Source organism: Perognathus longimembris, chromosome 9, assembly GCF_023159225.1.
Source record: "Perognathus longimembris pacificus isolate PPM17 chromosome 9, ASM2315922v1, whole genome shotgun sequence".
Taxonomy (NCBI): Eukaryota; Metazoa; Chordata; class Mammalia; order Rodentia; family Heteromyidae; genus Perognathus; species Perognathus longimembris.
The window spans coordinates 20,285,040-20,310,107 of NC_063169.1; the positions used below are offsets into that span (position 1 = coordinate 20,285,040).

The 25,068-nt window shown below is 38.7% G+C and overlaps 1 protein-coding gene across 2 annotated transcripts in view; it reads left to right on the forward strand.

Moving 5' to 3' along the window:
- Window positions 1-20,968, forward strand: part of Gpr63 (G protein-coupled receptor 63) — a 36,276-nt gene extending 15,308 nt beyond the window's left edge. For both annotated transcript variants that reach the window (XM_048353804.1, XM_048353803.1), the window contains one exon: window positions 17,735-20,968. In XM_048353804.1, coding sequence (XP_048209761.1) covers window positions 17,885-19,141 — 1,257 coding nt within the window. In that variant the 5' untranslated portion in view covers window positions 17,735-17,884 and the 3' untranslated portion in view covers window positions 19,142-20,968. The remainder of the gene's footprint in view (window positions 1-17,734) is intronic.
- Window positions 20,969-25,068: the final 4,100 nt, after the last annotated feature.

The following is a 25,068-nucleotide window of genomic DNA, read 5'->3' on the forward strand; positions in this document are numbered from 1 at the left end:
GCTACATCTCATACTGTAAAATTAACTCAAGTGAGTTAATTTTATGAGACTATCCAACTCTTAGAAAAGGAAAACGTCTCTGGAACTAGTGCAAAGCAAAGCTTTTTAAAACTTTACAGCCAAAGCACCATCCATAAAAAAAGAAAAACTGATAAATTGGATGTTATCAAGATTAAAAACTTGCTTTTCAGAAGACGTTGTTGAGAAGATGGCAGAGCAAGCAATAGGCTTGGAGAAAGGTATTTACAAATAATACATTGGACAAAACGTGGAATGTAGATTTTGTAAAGAACACTTTGCCATAATTCCTTAAGTGGTGGATCCCTTTCCTAAGTCGTGAGAGGCCCTGAGTTAACCTGAGTACCACCAAAAAAATTAAAAATTGTTAAAACTCAACAAGAAAAATTAAAATCAGCTTGAAAATGGGCAAAAAGTGTGGACATTTCATTGAAGATAGAATGCAAATAGCAAATAGGCCTATGAAAAGATGTTCAACATCAGTAGCCCTTCGGTAAAAGCCCTTCAGAAATCACAGTGATTGTTACTGTATAGCTACTATGTGGATAAAAATAAAACCTAAACAAAACAGTGACAACATCAAGTTTTAGGATGAATACAGAGAAACTGGGTTACTCATATGTTACAGGTGGGAACAGCTACTCTGCAAAAAAATTGGACAGTTTAGGGCTGGGGATATGGCCTAGTGGCAAGAGAGCTTGCCTCGTATACATGAGGCACTGGGTTCGATTTCCCAGCACCACATATACAGAAAATGGCCAGAAGTGGCACTGTAGCTCAAGAGGCAGAGTGCTAGCCTTGAGCAAAAAAGGAAGCCAGGGACAGTGCTCAGGCCCTGAGTTCAAGGCCCAGGACTGGCCAAAAAAAAAAAAATTGGACAGTTTATTATAAAATTAAGGATACAAGTACCATATTACCCAGCAACAAAACAAAACAAATCAACAACAAAATTTCAAGACAGTGTCCAGGTCCTGAGTTCCAGGAGAGGCAATAAAAAATCTCTATATAGGTGTTCACTGAAGCACTGTATAGTATACACAAAACCTGGAAACAACCCAGATGTTCTCCAGTGAGTGGGTGGTTACACAGACTGTTGTTGATCTGTTGTTTTGTGGAATATTACTATGCAGGAAATGGGGACAAATGATTGATACAGTATACAACTTGGATGAATCTAGAGAACTATGCGGAGTGAAAAAAGATGCCAAAAAGTCACATATTGTATAATCACAAACAGAATGGTCATTTTACATTCTTGACATGATTAAAAAAAAGTTGAAGCTCTTGAGAGTTGGTTACTAGTTGTTAGGGGTCAGGGATGGTGGCAGAGTCAGATGGGGCCTTGGGTGTGCCCATAAAAGGGAAAGAAGAGTGACCCTGTGGTCACTATCTGTTCTGTGTCTCTTTCATTGTCAACCTCTTGGTTTGATTTTGTGCACAGTTTTGTAAGTTGGTAGAAATGTATAAATGAGATCTCTGCATTTTTTTTTCTTACAATTGTTTATGAAGCTCCACTTTTTTCAAAACAAGAAGCTCAGTTGAAGCTGGGGACCAGTGACTCACTCCTTTAATCTAGCTGCCCAGGAAGCTGAAGCCAGGTTGGGCAAGAAAGTCCATGAAACTCTTATCTCAAATTAAGCACCAGAAGAGCCAGAAATGGAGCTGTGACTTAAGTGTTACAGTACTTGCCTTGAGCTAAAAAGCTGAGGGACAATACCCAGGCACTGAGCTTAATTAGCTCTAGGACTGACACACACACACACACACACTCACACACACACACTCACACACACACACACACACACACGAAAAAGCTTAATTGAAAAGAATATATTTTTGTTTTGGTGTCTGAGATGACAATATGTGCATGTTATTCCAAATCCTAGAGAGAATATATTTAATTTGGAGCAAAAAGATTCTGTAAGTGATCTGAAATTTAATACCTACTTATGAATTGTTTTTTTGCAAAGAAGCTAGACTCTTACTGACAATGTGAAGGTAAAGGATAACCTTGTATTTGTTCTCGAGTTAGCAGAGCATTGCATTTGTAAAGTAGAGCTCTGGAGGACTGGCAGCTGAACACAACCTAGACCCAAACTCCTAAATCCATTCTTCCATTTAGCATGCATGGAAACCACTCCAGGATCTTGGTAAAACACAGATACTGATCCAATAAATATGAATCCTTACCATCTGCACTTCTATCTAGGTGGTCATGCAGAGTTTGCTGCATGCACGTGCCCTTTGAATGTTGCTGCATGCAATGCCATTTGAATAGGGAATTCCTGAGTAATGTATCAGCTCATTTTTGTATCTATTTTTGAAGGAAAACAGGAACAAAAAACTTCAACTGGATTAATTATCTTTACATTCAAATCAAACAGCAGTGGTGAAATGATAAGTAGAAAGAGACACAAGGACAAGAGGAAAAGACAAACAAACAGCATGCATTCCCTGCCCTTTCCAAGAGCACCAACAGCCTGTCTTGCAGAAAGTAGGAGCACTAGTTAGGGCAGAAGCTGGAGGAGCCTTCAGAAGCAGATGGAATAATGGGTGGGGGAGGTGGGGCAGAACTTCTTCCCTGTTGCCTGTGCAAGCATAGATCCTGAGAAATGTCTGCTCCATTGTGGCTGCATTTAACGTTCTCCATGCCAGGCAAAATCCAGAGACATTGCTGCCTAATTTAAAGGACCTAGGAAGTGAACAGCACTTGTTGAAGTATATCCATCATATAGGCGGTTACATTCATGCACTAACCTCAGCCTGAGTGGAGTGACTCAGCTAGAAAGAGTAATTCTTAGTAGCCTGAGGTTGCACTGTGTCAGAATTTCAATGAGGCACGGTTTGAACTGCCTTCTTTCAAATGTATTGCCATTTCTTTGGGATTCAAGAGTTTATTTTTATTTTCTCAGAAAAATAATAAAAGCACATTTAAAATGTGGAGGATATAAGAAAACAAAAATCCTCCACTCCTGCCACCGTCACTAATCTGCCACTAATCTGCTTTTGGCGTTTGAAGAATTGTTTCCCTTGAGATTGTGTGTTTGTATGAATGTGTGCAAAACAGTTGAAGTACACATGCTTTTATGACCTAACTATCATTTTTTTTTTCTGAAAAGAAAAAAGTCATTTGTTTGGCTATAGTGTGGCAGATCAATTTAAAAGAGAAGGGCAGGTCTCTTTTAGGAGCTCTGGTCATAGAAATAAGGAGGACCCACCATTAGAGAAAAAGACTTAGGAAGAGAACCACAGGTTTGTTATGCTGGCAGAAGGACAAGGAAAAATGGGGATTTGACTTCTAGGTTTGGGGTTAGTGTAAATGGAAGAAGATGAGCTTATTAAGTGGAGTAGATCGCTATCTCTTTGTGCTTCTGTGTTCCTTTTAGCTGGGGTTTCCTAGATCACCCATCACAAAGCAAAGTGAAGATACTAGCAGGCTATACTGGGAGGAAAGGGAGGGTGTTACAATGCCAAGGCAGCAAGAAGGAAGGTTAGGGAGGAGGAAGGAAAAACACAGGAAAGCTTCCTATCTTTCTAGTTTCATTAAGTGAGTTGTCTTCTGGGCTCCAGAGAACTCTCCACAGGCCTGGTGCTTCCCTAGGTGAAATCAAGAGGCATCTTTTCTAGCTCCTGTGTCTCAGGTTATAGTTGCCTCCACAAAGTGTTTAACCCTCACTCTTGGGCTGCACTGAGGAGCCACTCTGGGCAGCTGGTGGAAAGCTAACCCCAGGTCCCATAGTGTGGTGGGTCATATGAGTTGAGAAGTGAAGGGAGTAACTGGAAACTTGTTAACACCCCCCCCCCACCAGTTATTGTAAAGGTGATGTACAAAGGGGTTATAGTACATAAGTCAGGTATCGAGTACATTTCTTTATGAACAGTGTCACCCCTTCCCTCACTTTCTCCCAGTTTGTTCCTCCTGTTCCCCAGCTCCCCAAATTGCATGGTTCATTTTCAACTTAGTGTCCAGTGAGGAACACTACTGCATTTATTCACCCTTTGTCACATCCTTTCCTGTGCTACCCCCTTTACCCTTCCAAAGACAGATAAACTAACAAACAAAGAAAAGGTAAAGAAGGCAAAAAACAGCAACAAAGAAAGAAAAAAAATACCTCATTTCCAGTTCTTGAAGTTCATTAAAAATGAAACATTATTTTATATGATCATATGCACATAGCTATTGAGACTTTATGATCCTGTGCTAAGAATATCCTTTTGTCTCACTGTGTGAATGTCTAGAGACCTGTATAATTTACCATGTTTTAGTAAATATTTTGTCTTTTACCATCTGGGGTGTTTACTTGTAGATTTATTTATTTATTTATTTGCCAGTCCTGGGCCTTGGAGTCAGGGCCTGAGCACTGTCTCTGGCTTCTTTTTTGCTCAAGGCTAGCACTCTGCCACTTGAGTCACAGCGCCACTTCTGGCCATTTTCTGTATATGTGGTGCTGGGGAATCGAACCCAGGGCTTCATGTATACGAGGCAAGCGCTCTTGCCACTAGGCTATATCCCCAGCCCTACTTGTAGATTTATAGGCACATTGTAGTTACCACAAATGAGGGAACCCCCTCAGTGGATGAATATATCAAGAAAATGTAGTGTATACACACAATGCAATTCTATTCTTCCATCAGGAAGAGTGATATTGTACCATTCTTAAGGAAATGGAAAGACTTGGAAAAAATTATATTAAGTGAAGTAATCCAGGCCCAAAGAAATATTTTAAATTGGTTTAAAACAACAACAACAACAAAAAAAAACCTCCTGAGCAAAACCAGTATCCCATCTTTACCTTGTGGCATTTGCTTTTCAGCAGGAATTGGGCAGGTGTGGATAAGCCTGAATGAATGGCAAGGCTAAATGCAAAATGACTGTTCACTGAGGGTGGTCATTTAAAAGTACAGGTTGAAGCCAGGTACTACTGGCTCACATCTGTAATCCTAGCTACTTGGAAGGTTGAGATCTGAGGACTGCAGTTTATAACCAGCCCAAGGAAGGAAAGACTGTGAAATTCTTATTACCAATTTACCACCAAAGAAGCAGGAAGTGGAGCTGTGACTCAAGTGGTAGAGCAGAGTGATGCTAGCCTTAAGCAAAGAAGCTCAGATACAGTGCCCAGGTCCTGAATTCAAGTCCCACAACTGACTCCCCAAACAGAAACAAACAAAAAAAGTACATGTTCAAATAAAACAGTAAGAAAGAGGTTGGCTTGATTAGGGGGCTGGAGAAGATCCCCATTGTATTTTAGAAGTGAAAATTCATAAAGTAGCCAGGCTCTGGTGGCAAATGCCTGTAATCCTAGCTTCTCAGAAGGCTGAGAGCAGGAGGATCATAGTTCAAAGCAAGCCTGGGCGGCAAAGTCCATGGGGCTTCATCTCCAAAATAACCAGCAAAAAAGCTGCGCTGGAGGTGTGTATCAAATAGTAAAGTATAAGCAAGCAAATAAGTTGTAAGTTATATGAGTGCAAGGCCCTGTGTTCAAACTGGTTCTGGTAAAATAAAATTATAACATAAAAGGGAAATGCAATTGATGAAGGTTAACAGAAAGGGAATTACTCATTGCTAGATTTTTTTTTTTAAGACTAACTCTGTGGCACAAGGCACAGTTGTAGGCATGTTGTATGCACTGAAAATACAGTTGTGAATAACCCAGACAAAAATTGATATCCTTAATGACAGTGGCTGGTAGTTTGTATCAGACTGATAGAACAGGATATGGATAGTTTGGGGGGAATGGAATGAATTATAGATGAGCAAAGAAACTGTCAATGTGACACAGGCTTGTGGTTTATACAGTGTGAGTGGGGCTGGGGCTGGGAATATGGCCTAGTGGCAAGAGTGCTTGCCTTGTACACATGAAGCCCTGGGTTCGATTCCTCAACACCGCATATACAGAAAAACTCAGAAGGGGCGCTGTGGCTCAAGTGGCAGAGTGCTAGCCTTGAGCAAAAAGAAGTCAGGGACAGTGCTCAGGCCCTGAATTCAAGCCCCAACACTGGCAAAAAAAATATGAATAGTTATTCAGGCACTGTGTATAGGAACAAGAGGCATGGTGCATTAGGACTCTCCAAAGAAACAGAACTAATGAGTGTATGGATCGATATGTAATCAGATACAGGTATATGAATTTATGTGATTTATTAGAGGAATTGGTTTGTGTAATTATAGAGTAATATACTGATTTGTCATTTGGAAGCTGCAGGTCTCCCCAAGCCCCAAGTCCTGAGATCCTGGGGAATGAATGCTATAGGTAAATGTCAGCCTGACACTGAAGGGCCAAGAACCTGCAGTGGTATTACTGTGAGTCTTGGAGTCCAAAGCCCCAAACCTGCTGTTCTGATATCCAAGAAATGAAGATGGATCTTCCAGTTCCCAAAGAGACAGAAAGACAGGAAGTTCACCTTGCCTCTGCCTTTTTGTTCTCTCTGGGCCCTCAATGGGTTGGATGGTACTTGCCCACATGAGTGAGGATAGATCTTTCTTAGTGCACTGATGTAAATGCCAGTTTCTTGTAGAAATACTCTCATAGACAGATCCAGAGATGTTGCTTAACTAAAATTAACCATCAAAAGTAGCTTACAGCAGAGAAAGGGGTCTTTCTGAATTCAACTTGGTAAGGAAACCCTGAGATGACTGTCAAATATCCAAGTGGAGATGTGAGATAAGCAATTGGGTACTTGAGGCTGAAAGTTGGCAGTTGAGTTGGGGACATAGGAACCCATTTATTAGATATTTGTTCATTTATTACGTAACAATTAGAAGAATTGGACAGAGAGGAGATAGTCTATGGCATGAGGACAAAAGAACCAAACTTCTCACTTTGTTTTATATTATGCACTTTTTTTTTCAAAATCAGACTAAATGTTGTGTTTACTTATTATATTACTTTGAAAGGTGATATTCCTTTAAGTGCAATCAACCCCCCCACCCCAATTTTCACCTTTGCTTTCTGCAAATCATTTGTAGGTAATATTGTGGTCTCAGTGTGGTTTGCCCCCACTGAGACTCATGGTGAGGGTTGATCCCCAAATGTAGCATGTTTGAGAGGTAGATCTCTGGGGGATCCATCCTCAGGAGGGGATTAGTGCTGTATTGTGGGACAGAGTGAGTTTTCACTTTGGGGAGACTGGTTTGGTCACTTATGAGAGTGGGAAGGTAAGAAGTAGGGCTGCGCATTGTGTGGAGTCTCTCTAAAGAGCCTTTATGCCCACCCATGGGCCCCTAGCCGGCACTATGTCCTTGGGCAGCCTCTGGAACTATGACCTCAAAGAGAACCTCTTTCCTTTACAAAGGAATCCATTCAAGTATACTGTTACAGCAGTAGAAAGCAGACTATGATGATAAAAGGAGATGTGTGGCGGTCTGTCTGTCCACCTCCTGTGTGGCCCCTTTCATTCTCATGCACGAGCTGCCTGACCAGCAGGTAGCAAGGCCAAAATGAGGGTCACGTGAAAGCCTGCCTTTTGACTCACTAAGAATAAAGGCGCGAGACATGTGGGCTCCTTCGGGGATGCTTCAAGAGCTTCTTCCAAAGTTTTTTTAATCAGGGGAGGGGTTTATATAACAGTAATGGTGGCAGGAAGAGGAGGGACTAACTGGGTATCAACGATTGGCTAATGAACTGTCCATCACGGTGATGTCACGGAACTTCCCGCAGTGGTGGAGACCACAGTTCACAGAACCGCCTCCTTGGGCTCGGTCTGGCGCCATGGTGGCACACGTGCCTGCAGCTGAGAGGCAGGGGCTAGTTTGGCTGTCTCTTCCGATTTGGGACCCAGAAGGAGATGGTGCTGGCTAGCAGCCAGCCGTCCCAGGTCTTAAAGGCATAGCCACCCCCTACAGAGATGAACTGACGTTTTAGCAGAGCAGTGGTAGGTTGACTGGTCTAAGATTGATTTATGATTTTGGCATCATTATGTAGTAAGATGTGGCATTTCCTACTACATATTGAATTACAGTCAAATACCAGGAAGATATATGTTGCTGGTGTATCCATGAGCTATTAAAAATGATGGAATGATGGAATGAAATTGTCCTGCATTTCCCCCAAGAATAGCTTTATGGCAGGTAAAGGTTCTCTTCAAAACCTAATGAATGTGAGACAACAAATTAGTACAAGAAATAGGCAACAAAGGGAAGATGAACATCCACATTCAAAATTGTACTAGCAAAAACAAAATCCTTTCCATTTGTTTTTTCCATCTCAAGACTAGCAGTTTACCACTTGAGCCACACCTCTATGACTTGTTGGTTTTGGGTTTTTTTGGTGTTTATTTGGAGATAGGAGTCTCTAAATGGCTAAAATGGTCCACTTAAAAGTATATTTTGTTCATTTTTAATTATAATAAACCAAGTCATCTATGAATGTTGATCTTTCTTCTCACTTTAGTGTTATCAGAAGTCCCTGATCCCTGGCTGACATTTCATTGCTTCTTTGCATTTTCTGGTAAAAGTAACAAGAATAGAAATCAGTACTCATGTTTAATAATCTAATTTTAATAATGTCTACAAAAATGAACTATTATTTTGACCTTAGTGAGAAAAGTCTTGTCTTTTATGTGAATACACTTGTTGAAATTATAAATATATTAGGAGTGGAGAAGGGCTGTAAATAGAACCCTTCTTACAGTTTATATTAAAAATATGTATGGAGCATTTTCCCCCTTATTAAGGATAGATATTAAGTAAGTTATACTTTAGAAATAAGTGAAATTTTGCTGCAATGATGATTTGTACCTTATAAAAAGAACTTCAGGGCTGGGAATATGCCTTGCATGCATGAAGCCCTGGGTTCGATTCTTCAGCACCACATAAACAGAAAGTCGGAAGTGGTGCTGTGGCTCAAGTGGTAGATGTTAGCCTTGAGCAAAAGAAACCAGGGACAGTGCTCAGGCCATGAGTCCAAGCCCAAGGACTGGCAGAAAACAAACAGACCAACAAAAAATAACTTCAAGGTGGTGAGAGTAGCTCCATGATAGAGTATATGCTCAGTATCTATGAAACTGTCCTAAAATAACTCTGTGTGTGTGTGTGTGTGTGTGTGTGTGTGTGTGTGTGTGTGTGCGTGTGTGCATGCACATGCATGCCGGTAGTTGGGCTTGAGCTCAGGGCCTGGGCTCTATCCTTTATCTTTTTTGTTCAAGGTTGGTACTCTTATCACTTGAGCCTTATCTCCACCACCTGTGTTTTTTTTTGGTGGTTATTTGGAGATAAGAGTTTCACAGACTTTGCTGCCTGGAGTTTCTTTGAACCATAATTCTTAGATCAGAGCTTTGTGAATAGCTAGGATAACCAGTGTGAGCCACTGGTGCTCAACTTAGAATAAAATAACTTTAAATAAGCTCGCCTCTATCCCATCCTTCTCCATGGTATTGTTGCATATTATTATGGTTACTTGCTCTAAAGCTTCCTATACTCTACTTACAAAGAAAGAATAAGAGAACTTCACCAAAAAATCTTGCAAACATTACTAAATTTATTTGTGGACGTATGCTCTTTTTAAATTTCAATGGAAGTTTCCCAGTGAAAATACGGAGTTTTGTTTTTCAAGACATAAAGGGGAAATTTAGATTGCCTTTTGTTTCTGGTTCCTCCACCTTCTAACAGAGCTCCTTGCATCTTCCTATGTCTTTTTGCCTGCCATTTTCCCTTTCTAATGGAAGCATTGGACATGTAGTAAGGATCTACTGTGGCAAGAAATACGGATTTATGCATGATTTTTTTTCTTCTCTTTTGATTTTCAGTTTGCTTTCCTTACAGAATCAGAGGAAAGATAGAGATGGAGGGAGGAAAATTCTGGGGCCAAGTGGTATTTTTTCTGTCTGAGAGGAGATAAGAGGCCAGTCATAGCTTCTGGCAGGTGTGAGGGAGATGTCCTTAAGCCAAGACAAGAGTCTGCTTTCTCACAGGCTTTCACTTTATTCAGGACAATAGCAGAGAGTCTCTCAAAAGGCCATTATTTCAAATTTTTAATTTATTTTATTCTAATGCCTAACTTGTCAGTTAGTCATTCTCTTAATACCAGTCTTTACCAGTAGTCAATTATGCATTCACTTCACTTTTTAAGGGACACAACAGTTCTAGAGCCATGCTACTGTATCCTCCCCACTATCTTGAATCAGGGCCAAACCTGAGAGAGCCAGTGCAGTGAACACAGACTGCACCCGAGGTGGTTGTGCAGGGCCCCTCTGCTGCTGGCCCTGACACACCACCCTAATTTGCTTTATTTTTCTCTATAGTTCCACATTTGTTGATGGTTGTCATGCAGAGTTTTAACGAAACCCCCAGCACTTCTCTCTTTGAAACTTTCTTCTCTGAAGAACAGCTAGTATTTATACTACTGCAGTGTGATGAAAGCCTTCCAAGCATCAAAGCAACTGGCATGAAGAAATCTTTCCTCAGACTTGCTAAATACATCTTTTAGGAGTTTAGAATTTCCTTTCTTGATTTGTTTCCTATGAGGATGGAGTTAAACGATGGTCATTTTGTTTGTAGCGTCCATATATGAAAACCAATCTATTACTCTATTATCAGATATTGATGGCACCTATACTTGGAATCACTCAGCATTCACTAATGCTAACATTCCTTTTCTTCTCTCTCTCTTTTTTTTTTAACTGAATCCATTTCTGGAAGCAAAAGCAAAAAAAAAAAAAAAAGAGTACTTACAGTTCCCCTGCCTGTTTAGATTCCATATGTCATACATTTCTTGGCAGACCTAGCCTTTGTAATCAAGGCACGGAGCCCAACATTGGCAGGAAGATATTCATAAAAATACAGATGTAATCTTGATTCATTTCTCAATCATTTCTAAATTTTATTTTAAATGTCTTTTAAATTTGGTATTATGTCTTAGGAAATATGTGATATATAAATGAAAACAAAGTAGGTGTCATATTTTCCTTATATAAAAAATGTTTCTTTTTTTTTTAAGTTTATAGATTCAATGTATTGAAAACACCTCCCAAACACAGAAGCTGCATATTAAGTTTATAAAAACTATAAAGATGGCAATCTACTCTTGGTATAGTAATCTCAATTTATAGCATAACATTGTGGCTAACAGCAAAGAACCTAGTTTAAATTCAAGCTTTACCCATTATTATTTGTATTACCTTAGGAAAGTTTTTTGGACACTTTATTTCCTAAGAAAATAAATTAAGAGAAACTAAGTTATCCTCCTTAAGAATAAAACTTCCTTGAGAACTAAATATCTTAATGTGTCCACTGAAAAAAATAGTATTCTAAATGTTTTTATTTTGTCTTATTTCTACTGTTCATATTACAAAGTTATAATGATGATCAGAGTGATTCTAATTCTCTATTACATGTAGGACATAGCATGAAACAAAGTAGGACAGAACGTTGCATACTGACCTCATGCTTGATGACTTTATTTGATAAAATTATTCAGGATGTGGTTGTACTTCAATTAGAACAAAGTCCCCATACTGATAGAAATAGTCCTTGTAATCAACAAGGTGGATGGCCAGTGTGCTTGCTGCTGTCCCCAGGCGACCATGCTATACCCAGCAAGTGGAATTTGGGTCAGTATGTTATGACATTGAGTACTCAGGTGTGGGTGAATGGAAATCCTAGTTGCTTCAACACCTGTACAGCATCCGTCCCTCTGCCTTGGTCATGTTCAGGACCCCTTGCGTGAAGGGCAGGTGGGATTAGGTGAAGAGATTGAAGGATATTCATGATGCAAGTCATTTCATTTGGCTTCTTCTCTGAGGTTATTAGGTGAGTATTTCCCAGTCAGCCAAGCCATTAGCCTATTCAGCACTATCTATGAATGAGAGCATTTCTGACCCTCTGACATGTCTCCTTCAACACAGGAGCAACTACATACAGACTTCAGAGTTTTGCATAGTGGGAAACTGAGCATGTCCTTCAAGACTTCTGAGTGGGGTTGTCATGCTACAACTCCTAACTCATTAACCTATCAACATACTATGCATCTGGGCTGGGGATATAGCCTAGTGGCAAGAGTGCCTGCCTCGGATACACGAGGCCCTAGGTTCGATTCCCCAGCACCACATATACAGAAAACGGCCAGAAGCGGCGCTGTGGCTCAAGTGGCAGAGTGCTAGCCTTGAGTGGGAAGAAGCCAGGGACAGTGCTCAGGCCCTGAGTCCAAGCCCCAGGACTGGCCAAAAAAAAAAAAAAAAAAAAAAAAAGATAAAAACATACTATGCATCACAGTCAGAAATCAGACCTGAATATTTCATTCTTTATTAACTGGTCATAGCAAATCCTCAATGAGGCCACCTATGAAGTTAAATGAAAATGGAACAACATAGTAAAAATAGTAGGTATGGACATCTGAGATATATCCTCATAGTACTTGGCCTTCAGGATCTGACAGGCCTGATTTTATGTAGACAACTTCCACTTAAAGAAGTCTCAGTTCCCTGTACACTCACAATTTCATGACTTCAGAGGCGAGCCCAAACCAAGTTTGTATGAAGGGCTCATGTTACATAGTTTTGTTCCAAAGTCCTAAGAGTCATGCTGTGATTCACCTATACGGAGATGCCTAAGTTCCAGGCAGCATTCTTATCTGCTACAGACACTGGAAAATACCAGTGAACCATACAGGTCAAGTGGCAGAGCAGCTTTAAAAGCAGCCTGCACCTGAGACTGTTCTTATTACTTATTAGTCAAGACTGTTATTACTTATTATTCACATCTTTCAAGCTTCTTGGGAAATGGATCAGAATTATATGCTCAAATGAGGTGGTGATTCTTTTCCAAAATCTAAGGACACCTACCAGATTCTGCATCTTTTTAAATTTTCTTCTAGTGGTAGAAGGAACCAGCCATTACTTTGAAATGTCTACTAAACAGGAAACTGACTTTCTGTCAGGAAACTGACAGAAAGGACAGATGTCTGAATTTTTGTTGGTATCTTTCCCTCCTCCATTTTATACATAATAATATCTTCCCAAGCTGTATAGGGTAGTTACAATTTATAGTTAGACAGTGTATAATAGCATAGGTTTCTGTGGAACAGAGGGACCATTTATTTCCCTATTGGGTATGTAATGGTAGTGTGGTGGTGTGTTGATTGAGTCCTGAGGTAAGAAAGTAGGATGCCAATGGAAGGAAATTACTTAAGATAGTCTTAGCCAACTACACAAAAGACAAAATTTGGCAGATTAATATTCATGTGCCAGATGCCAGTGAATATGTTGTTTTGTTCCAACAATGAAGCCACATCTGGTATAACATCTGCATTCTCTGAACTTGTTTCGTACAGAAGAAATGAGCAAGGCATGAGGTTTGAATGATTCTTGTCATCTTTCAAGTCCTTACTGGTGGGCCTAATCTCTGCATTCCCTATAGGAATGAGGTGTGCCATTTGCTTTACTACTTCTATACAGACAGGTTGTTCTAGACCTTTCCGACTATTATAACTCTTATTTTACAGATAAGGAACCTTTGGGGACATCTGCTAAGTATGTATGTTCTGACTGTACTCTTTGCATCTGGAAAAGTAACCATGGCAAGAGTTCTAGTGTGACTAGAAATTGGAATTGAGGCCAAATTCCATTAGCCCCATGATTTATTTAAAACTCTTCTCTCAGTGGTAGAACACAGCACCACTTTGGGTCTCCAGGAATGAGAATTAGTTCAAAGCCATATCCAACAATCTCACAAGATTCAAATGATTTCCCCGGCCTCATTATTTGTCCACCCTTGGTAATTGGGTGAACACATATTTTGGGGGACAATTGAGAGGAAGATTTATTATCTAAATATGTGGGTAGCACGGTCTTTCCTCTCACTCAAGGGACTGTAGGTCTGTTACTGGCTCAAGTTTGAGAATTCATTGAGGGGATACATCTGTTTTATAGCTTTGCAGCTTATATGAATCAAGCAGGATCTTGCAGGGTTTTTTTTTTTTTTTGCCTTTTCTAGACACAATAAACAGCGATGATCTCTGTAAGTTGGACTATTCTGGGTTACAGCTTTTACTTGGGTGCCAATAGTGTCTCAAGTAAATGCTGTTGCTCAGCTCCTGACATTCTCAGATGTGTTTTCTCCATTCTGTTCGAATGTCTTGGCAAGGGAGGTGGCCTCTGGATCTTCCCAGATGTTTAGTTAGAGGTAGGTGAGTACAGACTACATTGTAAACCCAGCCCAACATATAGAGCTGCATAAGATTTCGATAGTTTTCTCTGTACCAAGTAAGTTACAGATTTGCAGTTCCATGTAGAGGCCAAATTTCAGCCAACCAAAGCAGATTTAGAACTATGTTCAACTTCTCCAATCTGACTCAAGACTTCTGATATATTTCCCTGATACTTCCAGGCTCTGTCTATATAAACCGAAAAAAGAATCTCATATTTCTTTTTGTGAAAATGACATTTTTTTCTTTATTGTACTTGATACTTGACCTTCTGCATTTTGCTGAAAGTTGAGTTTGTTTAAAGGTTTAGATGCGAATTTGGTGGATCAAGATTCCTAGGAAATACAATGGTCTTTCATGAAGGACAGCCTTAAATGAGAACCCTGTTATTTAAGCAAGGAGAGATTAATCTTACTAAGAGAGAAAGACCTACTATTTCTATTGGAAAAGGAGAGACTTTGAAGAACAAAGTCCTCAGCTTCTTCAACAGAACCTCCATATGTCCTCATCCCAGGAAATACCGCAACTTTAACAAAACAGGCTCTGTAAATGTGGGTTTCCACACGAATTGCAATGTAGACACTCACATGACTAGACTTGGAATTGGATTGCAGAAATCTCATCTACAACAGATAAACAGTTCTTTCACAACTGTTTTAGAAGCTTTCTGGACTTTCACTTAATCCTTGAATTTGAGATTTTAAAGTCCTCAAGTCCATTTCTTTCCTGTAGAAATTGAAATTATGGCTCTAATCCCAGAATCTGAAATTTGGGAATGGGGCCTACTTTAACAAGTGCTCCAGGTTAACTTTCATGTATCCTCAATTTTAAGAACTACTAATAGAGAATCACATCTTCAAAGATCTTAGAGGAAGTTATTTTCAACTGAGAAGTCAGAACAAAGGCAACTGGTTTAGGAAAGAATAATGACTTAGCAAATATACATAGAATTAAATTTGCCTCCCTTAATGTTCTGCTTTCATAAACAATTGGACAAATGATTCCAATGGTTACAAATAGTTGCATGGAAGCAGAATGGAAGAAAAAGGACCTAGAAATATGCAAGTCAAGATCCCAAGGTAGCAAGGGGTTTCTAAGCTTTCCTCTGTAAAACAGACTCACAAAGGAACTCTTATAGGGAGGGACAGAAGACAAAAGGTAGGAGACCAATACATTAAAATACAGCTGTTAGTGTGACTTTTTATTTTTTTTTATTATTATTTTTTTTTTTGGCCAGTCCTGGGCCTTGGACTCAGGGCCTGAGCACTGTCCCTGGCTTCTTCCCGCTCAAGGCTAGCACTCCGCCTCTTGAGCCATAGCGCCGCTTCTGGCCGTTTTCTGTATATGTGGTGCTGGGGAATCGAACCTAGAGCCTCGTGTATCCGAGGCAGGCATGCTTGCCACTAGGCTATATCCCCAGCCCGTTAGTGTGACTTTTTAAAGAACAATATTAAAATCTATCATGGGGACAAGTGAAAAAAATGTTAAAACCTTTTCAAAAACAACACATAAATCTAGGTAGTTCACGAATATATGTATATTATACAACTATTGGCTTATTAGTAAATATTCCAATTACATGTTGATATTAATATACATGCTAATTTAGACTAGCATTCAGAATTTTAACCTAAAGATTTTGGTAGCATGAAGGGAACAGAAAATTTCTTTATTTCTCTTTCTACTGTCTTTCTTTCTTCCCTCCCTCCCTCCCTCCCTCCCTCCCTCCCTCCCTCCCTCCCTCCCTCCCTCCCTCCCTTTTCCTTTCTTTTCTTTCAATGCCAGAGCCTGGGTACTGTCCCTGAGTTCTTTCACTCTAGGCTAGCACTCTACCACATGAACCACAGCTCCACTTTTGTTTTGTTAGTAGTTAATTTGAGGTAAAAGTCTCATAGACTTTTCTGCCCAGGTTGCCAAACTGCAATTCTCAGATCTCAGCCTCCTTAGTAGCAGGGACTATAGGTGTGAGCCATCAGCAAAGCTTTTCTTTTTAAAAATAAAAAAATTAAAAAACATCTTAATAAAAAGAAGTGAATAAATGATATTGCAGCAATTATCCTTAAAATATTAATGGCTAATTTTATGAAATGACTGATGAAGTTTTCTATTTGTTTTTCCAGTCTTTTCACAGAGTTTTGAAGAAATCTATCCACAAATCCAGAGAGTTTGTTTTATAACGGAAGAGGTTACTTCTCTAGCAAAAACCTAGTAATAGGGGATGATTTAGCTTAGTGGAAGGGCATTTCCTGGTAAGTGCAAGGCCCTGAGTTTGGTCTTTCACTCGCTAAAAACCAAAAAACAAAAGCAACAACAAAAAACAGTAATAGATTAAGAAGGAGCCTTACTTATATATGCATGAAATAGCATAATGAAACCCACTAAAAACTGTTTAGCAATGGAGGGGAATGGAATACAGTAATTGAGGTGAGTGATAAAACAATATTATATGGGATTATATATGAAATAACCCAATGAAACTCCCTTTTACAATTAATTTGTTAATAAATAATGATAAAGTAATAAAAAGGAGACCCTTACATAAATGTAAAGGGTGCAGGCATTTGGTGATAAGGATAAGGGGAAGGTTATAAAGTTTTTGAATAAAATAATGAAATACATCTGCAAATTTTATAGAATAGATTAATATCTGAATGTTTTGCTAAGTACTTTAACATCCTCATCTTTATTATTTGATTAACTTCTTTTGTCAAGTTGCTAACACTAGATAAGTTAGGTTTTAGTGAGAAGAAATAGAGAAGAAAGAAATATACATTTCAGAAAACAAATGATGAAAATGATGGGTTTAGAAAAAAAGGAGTTATAGAATATAAGCAAAGACAGCTTAGGAAAAGAAAAACATTTTGAGTAATATGACCAAGACGTTTCTTCTCCTGAGGGACTTCTTCATTATTGTAGTTGATGATGATGTGTGGGTGAGGCTGAGGATTTCTCGGAAGAAACACAAGAAATAAAAAGGAGAGAATGAAGGAAGAAGAAAGATACAGGAAGAAGGGAGGGGAAGAAAAGGAAGCCAGGAAACATTTTAGAACTTAATTGAAAATAACATAGTACTTCTCAGGGTGATAGTCCCTTGTAAGTGTAATTTTCATGTACTAAATAGGAAACTACATTTCAAGTATTTTTTGCCACCCAGCTCTGTACAAATATAAGAACAGAATACAATCTTGTATGAAAGTGCTGTTAATACTCAAGAAGAATCAGATCATGTGACATGTATTAGTAGCTACTGTAGAAAGTGATGAGGATACTGTATTTTTTTTAAAGTTAGCAATAAGGTTCTAACATTGGTTTATGAGACAGATATACATTTGAGGTTCTTTTTACTTTTATATATAAATGTTATATATAACATATATATATATAAAGCTTTATATATAAATTCATCACAGTTGTCTAAAAGTAAAACAATACTAGTAACCAGCTAGGCTAAGGACAGGCAGTTTTTAAAAAGGCTTAAGGAGAGCAAAGTTGATCTTTCACAATGAAAGGTAAGAAGTCAAGTATTTCTTAGAAATCGAATTTCTTATTGGCTTTTCATGTTTTGGCCTTATTTTTAGGCAAAAGAACTTCTCTGGAAGATGGAATTCTTTGTTCTTTCCCTGGACTGTGTTTCCAAGCCCATCAATGGGACCTGACACTGCTGCCCTGCGTTGGAATGTTTGAAGAGCACCCATATTTTCACCTCTACTTCCCTTCCTCCTGAAATCATGGTCTTCTCTGCAGGGTTGATGGCATCCCATTCTGGGGCATCTAACACAACATTTGTAGTCTATGAGAATTCCCACATGAATATTACGTTCCCACCACTCCAGCATCCCAGCCTTGGTCCTCTGCTTAGAAACAGCTTTGAAACCACGAGTCCCACTGGGTTGAGTTCCTTGACAGTAAATAGCACAGCTGAGCCCTCGACACAAGAAATTTTGAAGAGCTTAAACCTGCCTCTCCAGATCATCTTCTCTGCGATAATGATATTTATTCTGTTTGTATCTTTTCTGGGGAACTTGGTTGTTTGCCTCATGGTTTACCAGAAAGCTGCCATGCGATCTGCAATTAATATCCTCCTAGCCAGTCTGGCCTGTGCAGACATGTTGCTTGCTGTGCTCAATATGCCCTTTGCCCTGGTAACTATCCTTACAACCAGATGGATTTTTGGGAAATTTTTCTGCAGGGTATCTGCTATGTTCTTCTGGTTGTTTGTGATCGAAGGAGTCACCATCCTGCTCATCATTAGCATTGACAGGTTCCTGATTATAGTGCAGAGGCAGGATAAGCTCAATCCATACAGGGCTAAGGTGCTGATTGTAGTTTCCTGGGCAACTTCTTTTTGTGTAGCTTTTCCTTTGGCTGTGGGGAACCCTGACCTGCAGATACCTTCCCGTGCCCCCCAGTGTGTGTTTGGGTATTCAACCAGTCCAGGTTACCAGGCTTATGTGATTTTGATTTCTCTCATTTCTTTCTTCATACCTTTCCTGGTGATCCTATATTCATTTATGGGCATCCTGAACACTCTTCGGCACAATGCCTTGAGGATCCACAGCTATCCAGAAGGTATACGCCTCACCCAGGCCAGCAAACTGGGTCTTATGAGTCTCCAGAGACCATTCCAGATGAGCATTGACATGGGCTTCAAAACACGTGCCTTCACCACCATTTTAATTCTCTTTGCTGTGTTCATTGTCTGCTGGGCCCCCTTTACCACGTACAGCCTTGTGGCCACCTTCAATAAGCACTTTTACTACAAGCACAATTTTTTTGAGATTAGCACCTGGCTACTCTGGCTCTGCTACCTCAAATCTGCATTGAACCCACTCATCTACTACTGGAGGATTAAGAAATTCCATGACGCCTGTCTGGACATGATGCCTAAGTCCTTCAAGTTTCTGCCTCGGCTTCCGAGTCACACCAGGCGACGGATTCGTCCCAGTGCCGTCTACGTGTGTGGGGAACACCGGACAGTTGTGTGAATATTGAAACTATGACATTTGGATGGATGATTTTTCTTTATTAATTGACTTTTTTCCCACATGGCTTCTGTACTTAAATTTTGTTGGTTTTATAGTCTGTATGTGTGTGCGCGCATGCATGTGCATGTGCAGTGTAAAGAAAGATTGACAAGCAGTTATAGTCCTACTACCAAGGATACACAACAGGAAGGTGTGCACAAATGTTACCTCCAGGGTTCCCTCAATTTAGGATGAAGAGGTAGTTGTTTGTTTTGTTGCTGATTTTATTCTTTTGTAGGAGGAATCAGGATTGTGCTTTATTGAGCCTGCAGTTACCTTGAATTGTAGGTGTTTTGTATGCTGCTAAGGTATGCTTTGTTGAATTTACCTATTTTTTTTTTCCAAGAGGATACTGCTGCTCTTTGCCATCACAATGGAGCCAAAACCCCCATCCATCATTTTTAAAATTTTGTTAAAAAAATAACTCAAGTTGGCTAGTGACATTTTAAAGGTTATTACTGTTTACTTTGGTGCACTTTAAGAGACAATGTACAGATTAATTCAGTCTTATTTTTCACAGTTGTTTACACATTGTTCTTTAGGAAATGTGTGCATTGTCATTTCTAGGAAAATAAGTTTGTTTTTTTAAAAGAACACATTTTTACTTGCATGTACAACTTCAAGAGAGCATAAAAATGTAGACTTTTTTTCTAAGCACAATAGAGAATTGTCAGAGCAATAGGAGGAAATTGTGGAGACAGAGCAAATTTGAAAGGAGAAGTGCAGCTGACCCAGGCGGGGCACTTCCTTTCACTCAAGGACTCTTACCAAGCACAACTGGGAGAAGAGACTGCCAATATTGGTCACGTAGTGCATACCTGGCATCATTTTATCCTCATGGTCCTCTGAAGTAGGTATTTTTTTGCTTTTTATAGATGAAGAAAGCAAGTCTCAGGGGGTCTAATATCCTGGCTGGGGTTACTTGTAGAGTTGGAATCCAAACCTTTGTTTAGCTTTTGAGATAGTGCTATGCCACTGTGCCATAGAGACAGACATCCCATTCAGTTAGAGATTTTTTTTTTCAGTCCAGAGGGAATTTTACATGACTTTGTTTTAACTTAGCTTCATTTAAAAAAATTACTAAAAGAAATAAAAATCTGATGCATTAAGTCTGCAACACAGAAAACATGAAATCACTTCAGGCACCTTTTAAAGTTAGTCTTGTCTAGTTATAAAACATCATTACAACTAAGTAATAAATGTGAAAATGAGGAGATAAGGTGATTGTTTTTAAATTTGCAAAACAAGCAGGTGAAAATTATTCAGAAACAAAAGGCAGCTGTGTGTAGGTCTTATCTCTGTAGGCTTGGAGGTTTCCAGTTCTCTAGCTGTGTTAGTTGTAAACATTCTAAGCAGAGTGGCCTTGGGGTCTCTGTGCTTGCCCTGCTAATGCTGATAGTTCCCCTGATGGTACTCAGGGGTGTGTCTCCCTCAAAGAGGGAAGATAAAGCCAGGTTTGAGCTTAGAACAAATTTTAATAAGAGGGCATGTCTGTGGTTTTATTTATTTATTTATTTCTCTTGCTGACTGTAAGTTACATCTAAGGTTGTAGCCAACTTCTCTTTGTTCCCACTGGCATCTTTTATCAGCCAGCCAAGGTGGGACTGCATACAAAGGCCCTCAGGCCTCTAAGTGTAGCCTCTTGGCTACATAGTGGGAAAAATCCATACTTTAACTGTGGATTGATAGCACCATTCCTAGGGCTTCCTGAGTTGTTGGAAAAAATAAATCTCTGTTTCTTCAGTTGTGAAAGGAAGTTGGATTAGATGAAAATGTGAGGATTTAGCCAATTCTAATTTGCTTCAGCATCCCTTTTTGGTCTCCAGTATTACTTCTTTGCATTTTTACTTCATGTAAAGTGGAATGTCTGAAGACCTTGTGCTATGGTGTCAGGAACTAAGACCTTGGAAGGTGATGGAACTCATTATGGAGTGAAAGAGCTCTTTTGGGACTCCAGTTTATTATTCAAAATACTTTTTTTTTTGGCCAGTCCTGGGCCTTGGACTCAGGGCCCGAGCACCGTCCCTGGCTTCTTCCCGCTCAAGGCTAGCACTCTGCCACTTGAGCCACAGCGCCGCTTCTGGCCGTTTTCTGTATATGTGGTGCTGGGGAATCGAACCTAGGGCCTCGTGTATCCGAGGCAGGCACTCTTGCCACTAGGCTATATCCCCAGCCCCATCAAAATACTTTTTGGGGATCATCTTTAGATGATAGTCATCTACCTCTTTTTAGTTTTTTATTTACATTAATTTCAGATAAAATTGTTTTTGTCCATAGGGATCTTATAGGGCATCAACACTGCAATACATTCTAGTAGTGCAATAAAGTGTATGTTGCTTTCCATTTTCAATACAAACTGTATTTTTAAACAAATAATTCATAAGGAACTTGGAGATTCAACTTTCAGAAAAGTTAGCATGATCTCTATTCATCTTAACATATTGGCAGGGTCTGTCTCTGGACTCCTTTTTTGTCTAGGGTTAAAACGGAGTGTTTTCTATATTCTAGTTTTAAGATCAGCTTATAGGTCTCTCTGCTGCTGGGTAGACAGTGCTGTATTTGGTGAGAACGATGGAGTGCCTGTTGACATTTGTCTGTGGAAGACACGCAGAGCCTTGGTCAGGAAACAGCCATGGCACTGAACAGCAATTCTCTTTACACTGGATAATCTTGAGCATATGGCAGTTTACAAATAGTTTGAAACATTATTTAAAAAAATAATGTATATACTTTGAAAGCTTTAAAACAAAATGCAATATGGTGCACCTCTGAAACTTTAGGTGCAAAATTGCATGTTGCTTGTTCCCCTATATTTTCTTGAGGGGGTGAAATACCACTACTAATTCTCACTGCTGACCGACATAATCAGAAATGATACTTTTTGTTGTTTCGTTGTTGTTTTTCTGAAAGAATTAATATAATATTGTGATTGAAAGTGTCATGAGAAATATCGAATAGGCTGCAGTAGTGATATTTTAAACTTTAATAAGTGTTTCTACATACCCAGGAGAGTCTAATTAATAGAAATTCCTAGGCCCTCAGAGGTTTGGGGGTGGTCCAGGATTGTTTATTTTTATTTTATTGAGCATTTGCCTCATTTTTGTTCAGGTGATCCCTGGGGCACACTTATAGACATTTAAATACTATCTATTCTATCTCTAAATATTTGTTTTGTACTGGAAGCTGTTATCTCTTAGTGCATGGACAATCCATATTCACTGAGAAATCTGCATACCATGTGCCTGTTGGTTTTCATGTGTTTCATGGTGGATCTTGCCAGTTAGCCTTCTTTTCTTTTAACTGGAAAATTCTGACAAACCAGACAGTTCACAGGAGAGCCCAGAGAGTGATTTAGTAATTGAAAGTTAAGATTTTTGGAAGTCTTAACTACTCTAACAGTAAAGAGACCATTTTTCTTTATGGACAACTCTCTAGAACATCTCTTTATTGTATGCAATTTGTTGAAGCACATGAGGAAAATGTAAAGATTCATCTAACTCCTATTGCTCTGTTTATGCCAATTGTATTCAATGAAAGCATGGAGTAAAATAAAATAACTTTCAATCTATGTATTTTGGGGAGCAGACACGAATATTCAAATTTTCAATGTTTGCTTTTGTTTACATAAAATGTTTATGTGTATATCACAGAAAAATTTCCACTGTTTAACATTTTATCTTATAGTGATTTTAGTTTAAGAACTACTAGGTTCATATTATCTTCACAACCATAGTCCTGCTAAACTGCCTCCATTGAAAACTCATTTTTATAATAATAATAATAATAATAATATCAAAGCACATGTTTGTTATTGCAAGTAAATGGTGATACATTTCTTAGATATCTATTGGTACTAGTGCTTGATGAATAAAATTAATTTTACAGTGGTATCTGACCTTAATAAAAATAAACCTTCAAATTTTGGTTAATATTTAAATACCAGAATTTATGGTCACTTGTGATTTCTTATTATCACCAAGAAAAGAGTTCCCAATAAGAAAGTGAATAAATGTTCAACATTTCTAGAGGGTGCTTTTTTTTTGAGTACTTCATTTCATCTTAGAAAAGTTTTTGTGAATACTACTTTTTGTTAAATTAAAGTCTGAATTTAGTTTCAAATCCTACTTCTTTTGGGTTCTTATTTCCAGTCAGGCTTAACCTGTTGTGCATGTAACTATATTCTGGTTTTAGAAATTCTTGGAGTACCTTAAGATGAAATGAAAGGATGAAGATCAGTAATAGTTTTAGAAAACTTTGTCCAGAAAGCTGTGAAAATTTTGCTGCTGAGTCACTTAAAATTAAATTGGTAGAACTACCAAAGTAGTGCCACTGTCTGCTTTTATTTTAAAGTCATTTCATACCACAATTTTATATTTAAAATCCACTTATCTGTATATAAGGATTTTAATTTTGTGCCAATTAGACATGAAGGTTTGTTTTTTCATGTACAACAGCTAATTTAATATATCTCTTCCTTTTAAGCCAGAAAAGCAGCATAGGATTTCCATTGAGTTTATAATTTCCTTATGAAACAAATAGAAGAAAACTAAAGCAAAATAGAGTAACATGCTGAATAACAAGCTATTTTCATCTGCCATCAAAATAATAAGCCTTACTCAATTCATCCTTAATAGAGAGACTCTTATGGGGGCATTTCTACCTTAAATATACAGGCATAGTGACTAGATTTAATTCAAAATGAGAAAGTAAAAAAAAAAACCAAAAACCAACATGGCTGTACAAGTCAAGTCTGAATCCAAAGGTAATAATAAGAGATGAAAATATTTATTTTAAAGAATTATTTTACACAGTTATAGAACTGGCTTGCAAGCCTTAAGTCTGTCTGTAGAATAAACTGAGGACTGTGATCTGGCCAAGTTGATCCATCAAGACTGTAACGATGATGATGTCCTCCCAGATAGAGTAGTATCCTACAGATCTTTAGGTGATGCTTAGAAAATTCAAACACACAAATCTCGATGGTCCACAAATTGGAGGTTAATGAAATAAATGGTCAAGTTGAGAATGAGATACATATTCTGATTTTCACCATCATAAGACACTGGCTTTCACTTCATTTTGAAACTTAAAAAGGTGGAATGATGGATCATGGGATTATATAAACGAATGTCCTTTGTAAATTTCCACCATCAGTTGACACTTGTTAAATACTAAGAAATTTGGAAGCATTTATAGTTATAGAAATACTAACCTCTATGATGTTAAGTATCATAAGAAGAGAAATAGATACACTTTTTGACCAAGTATTATGGTCAGTACACAGTATTTATTTTAATTCACAGTATTTCTTCTTCTCTATCTAAAGAAACAGTTCCCAAGAGATTGAGTAGGTGTTTCAAATGTAGTTGATATTTAAACTGAGGTCTAATGGCAAAATTGATACATTTTTCTAGGGCCACCTTGCCACTTTTAATCTCAAAAACACAAATGAGGCTTTAGAATAGCTTCCTAAAAAAATCATACATTAGAAAATAAATAATCATAGCAGGAAAACTTGTATTTAGAATTGTATATATTAATGCTAAGCCTGGATTGGACTGGTCTTGGCATTAAGTCATTTGTTGTACTTGGATAAGTCAGAATGCTGATCTCTCGGAGTCCTGAGGTTACTATCTCCAAGGTCATTTATAAAACTTCTGACCCTATAGGGCCGATTCTGGGGACACTTACTTCCAACGTCTACCCTTAAAGCTCATGGATCTAAGAACTGGGGTGGAAAGTATCCTGAAATATTTCATTGTCTGGAGTATGGGGCGGGGGTAATCTATAGCAGAGGAGGAGGGTGTGGTGAAGACTGGGAAAGCTGGCAGGACCCGACAGGACTTCGATGATAGAAGAGACAGTGAGAGGTCACCCTATTCACTTCT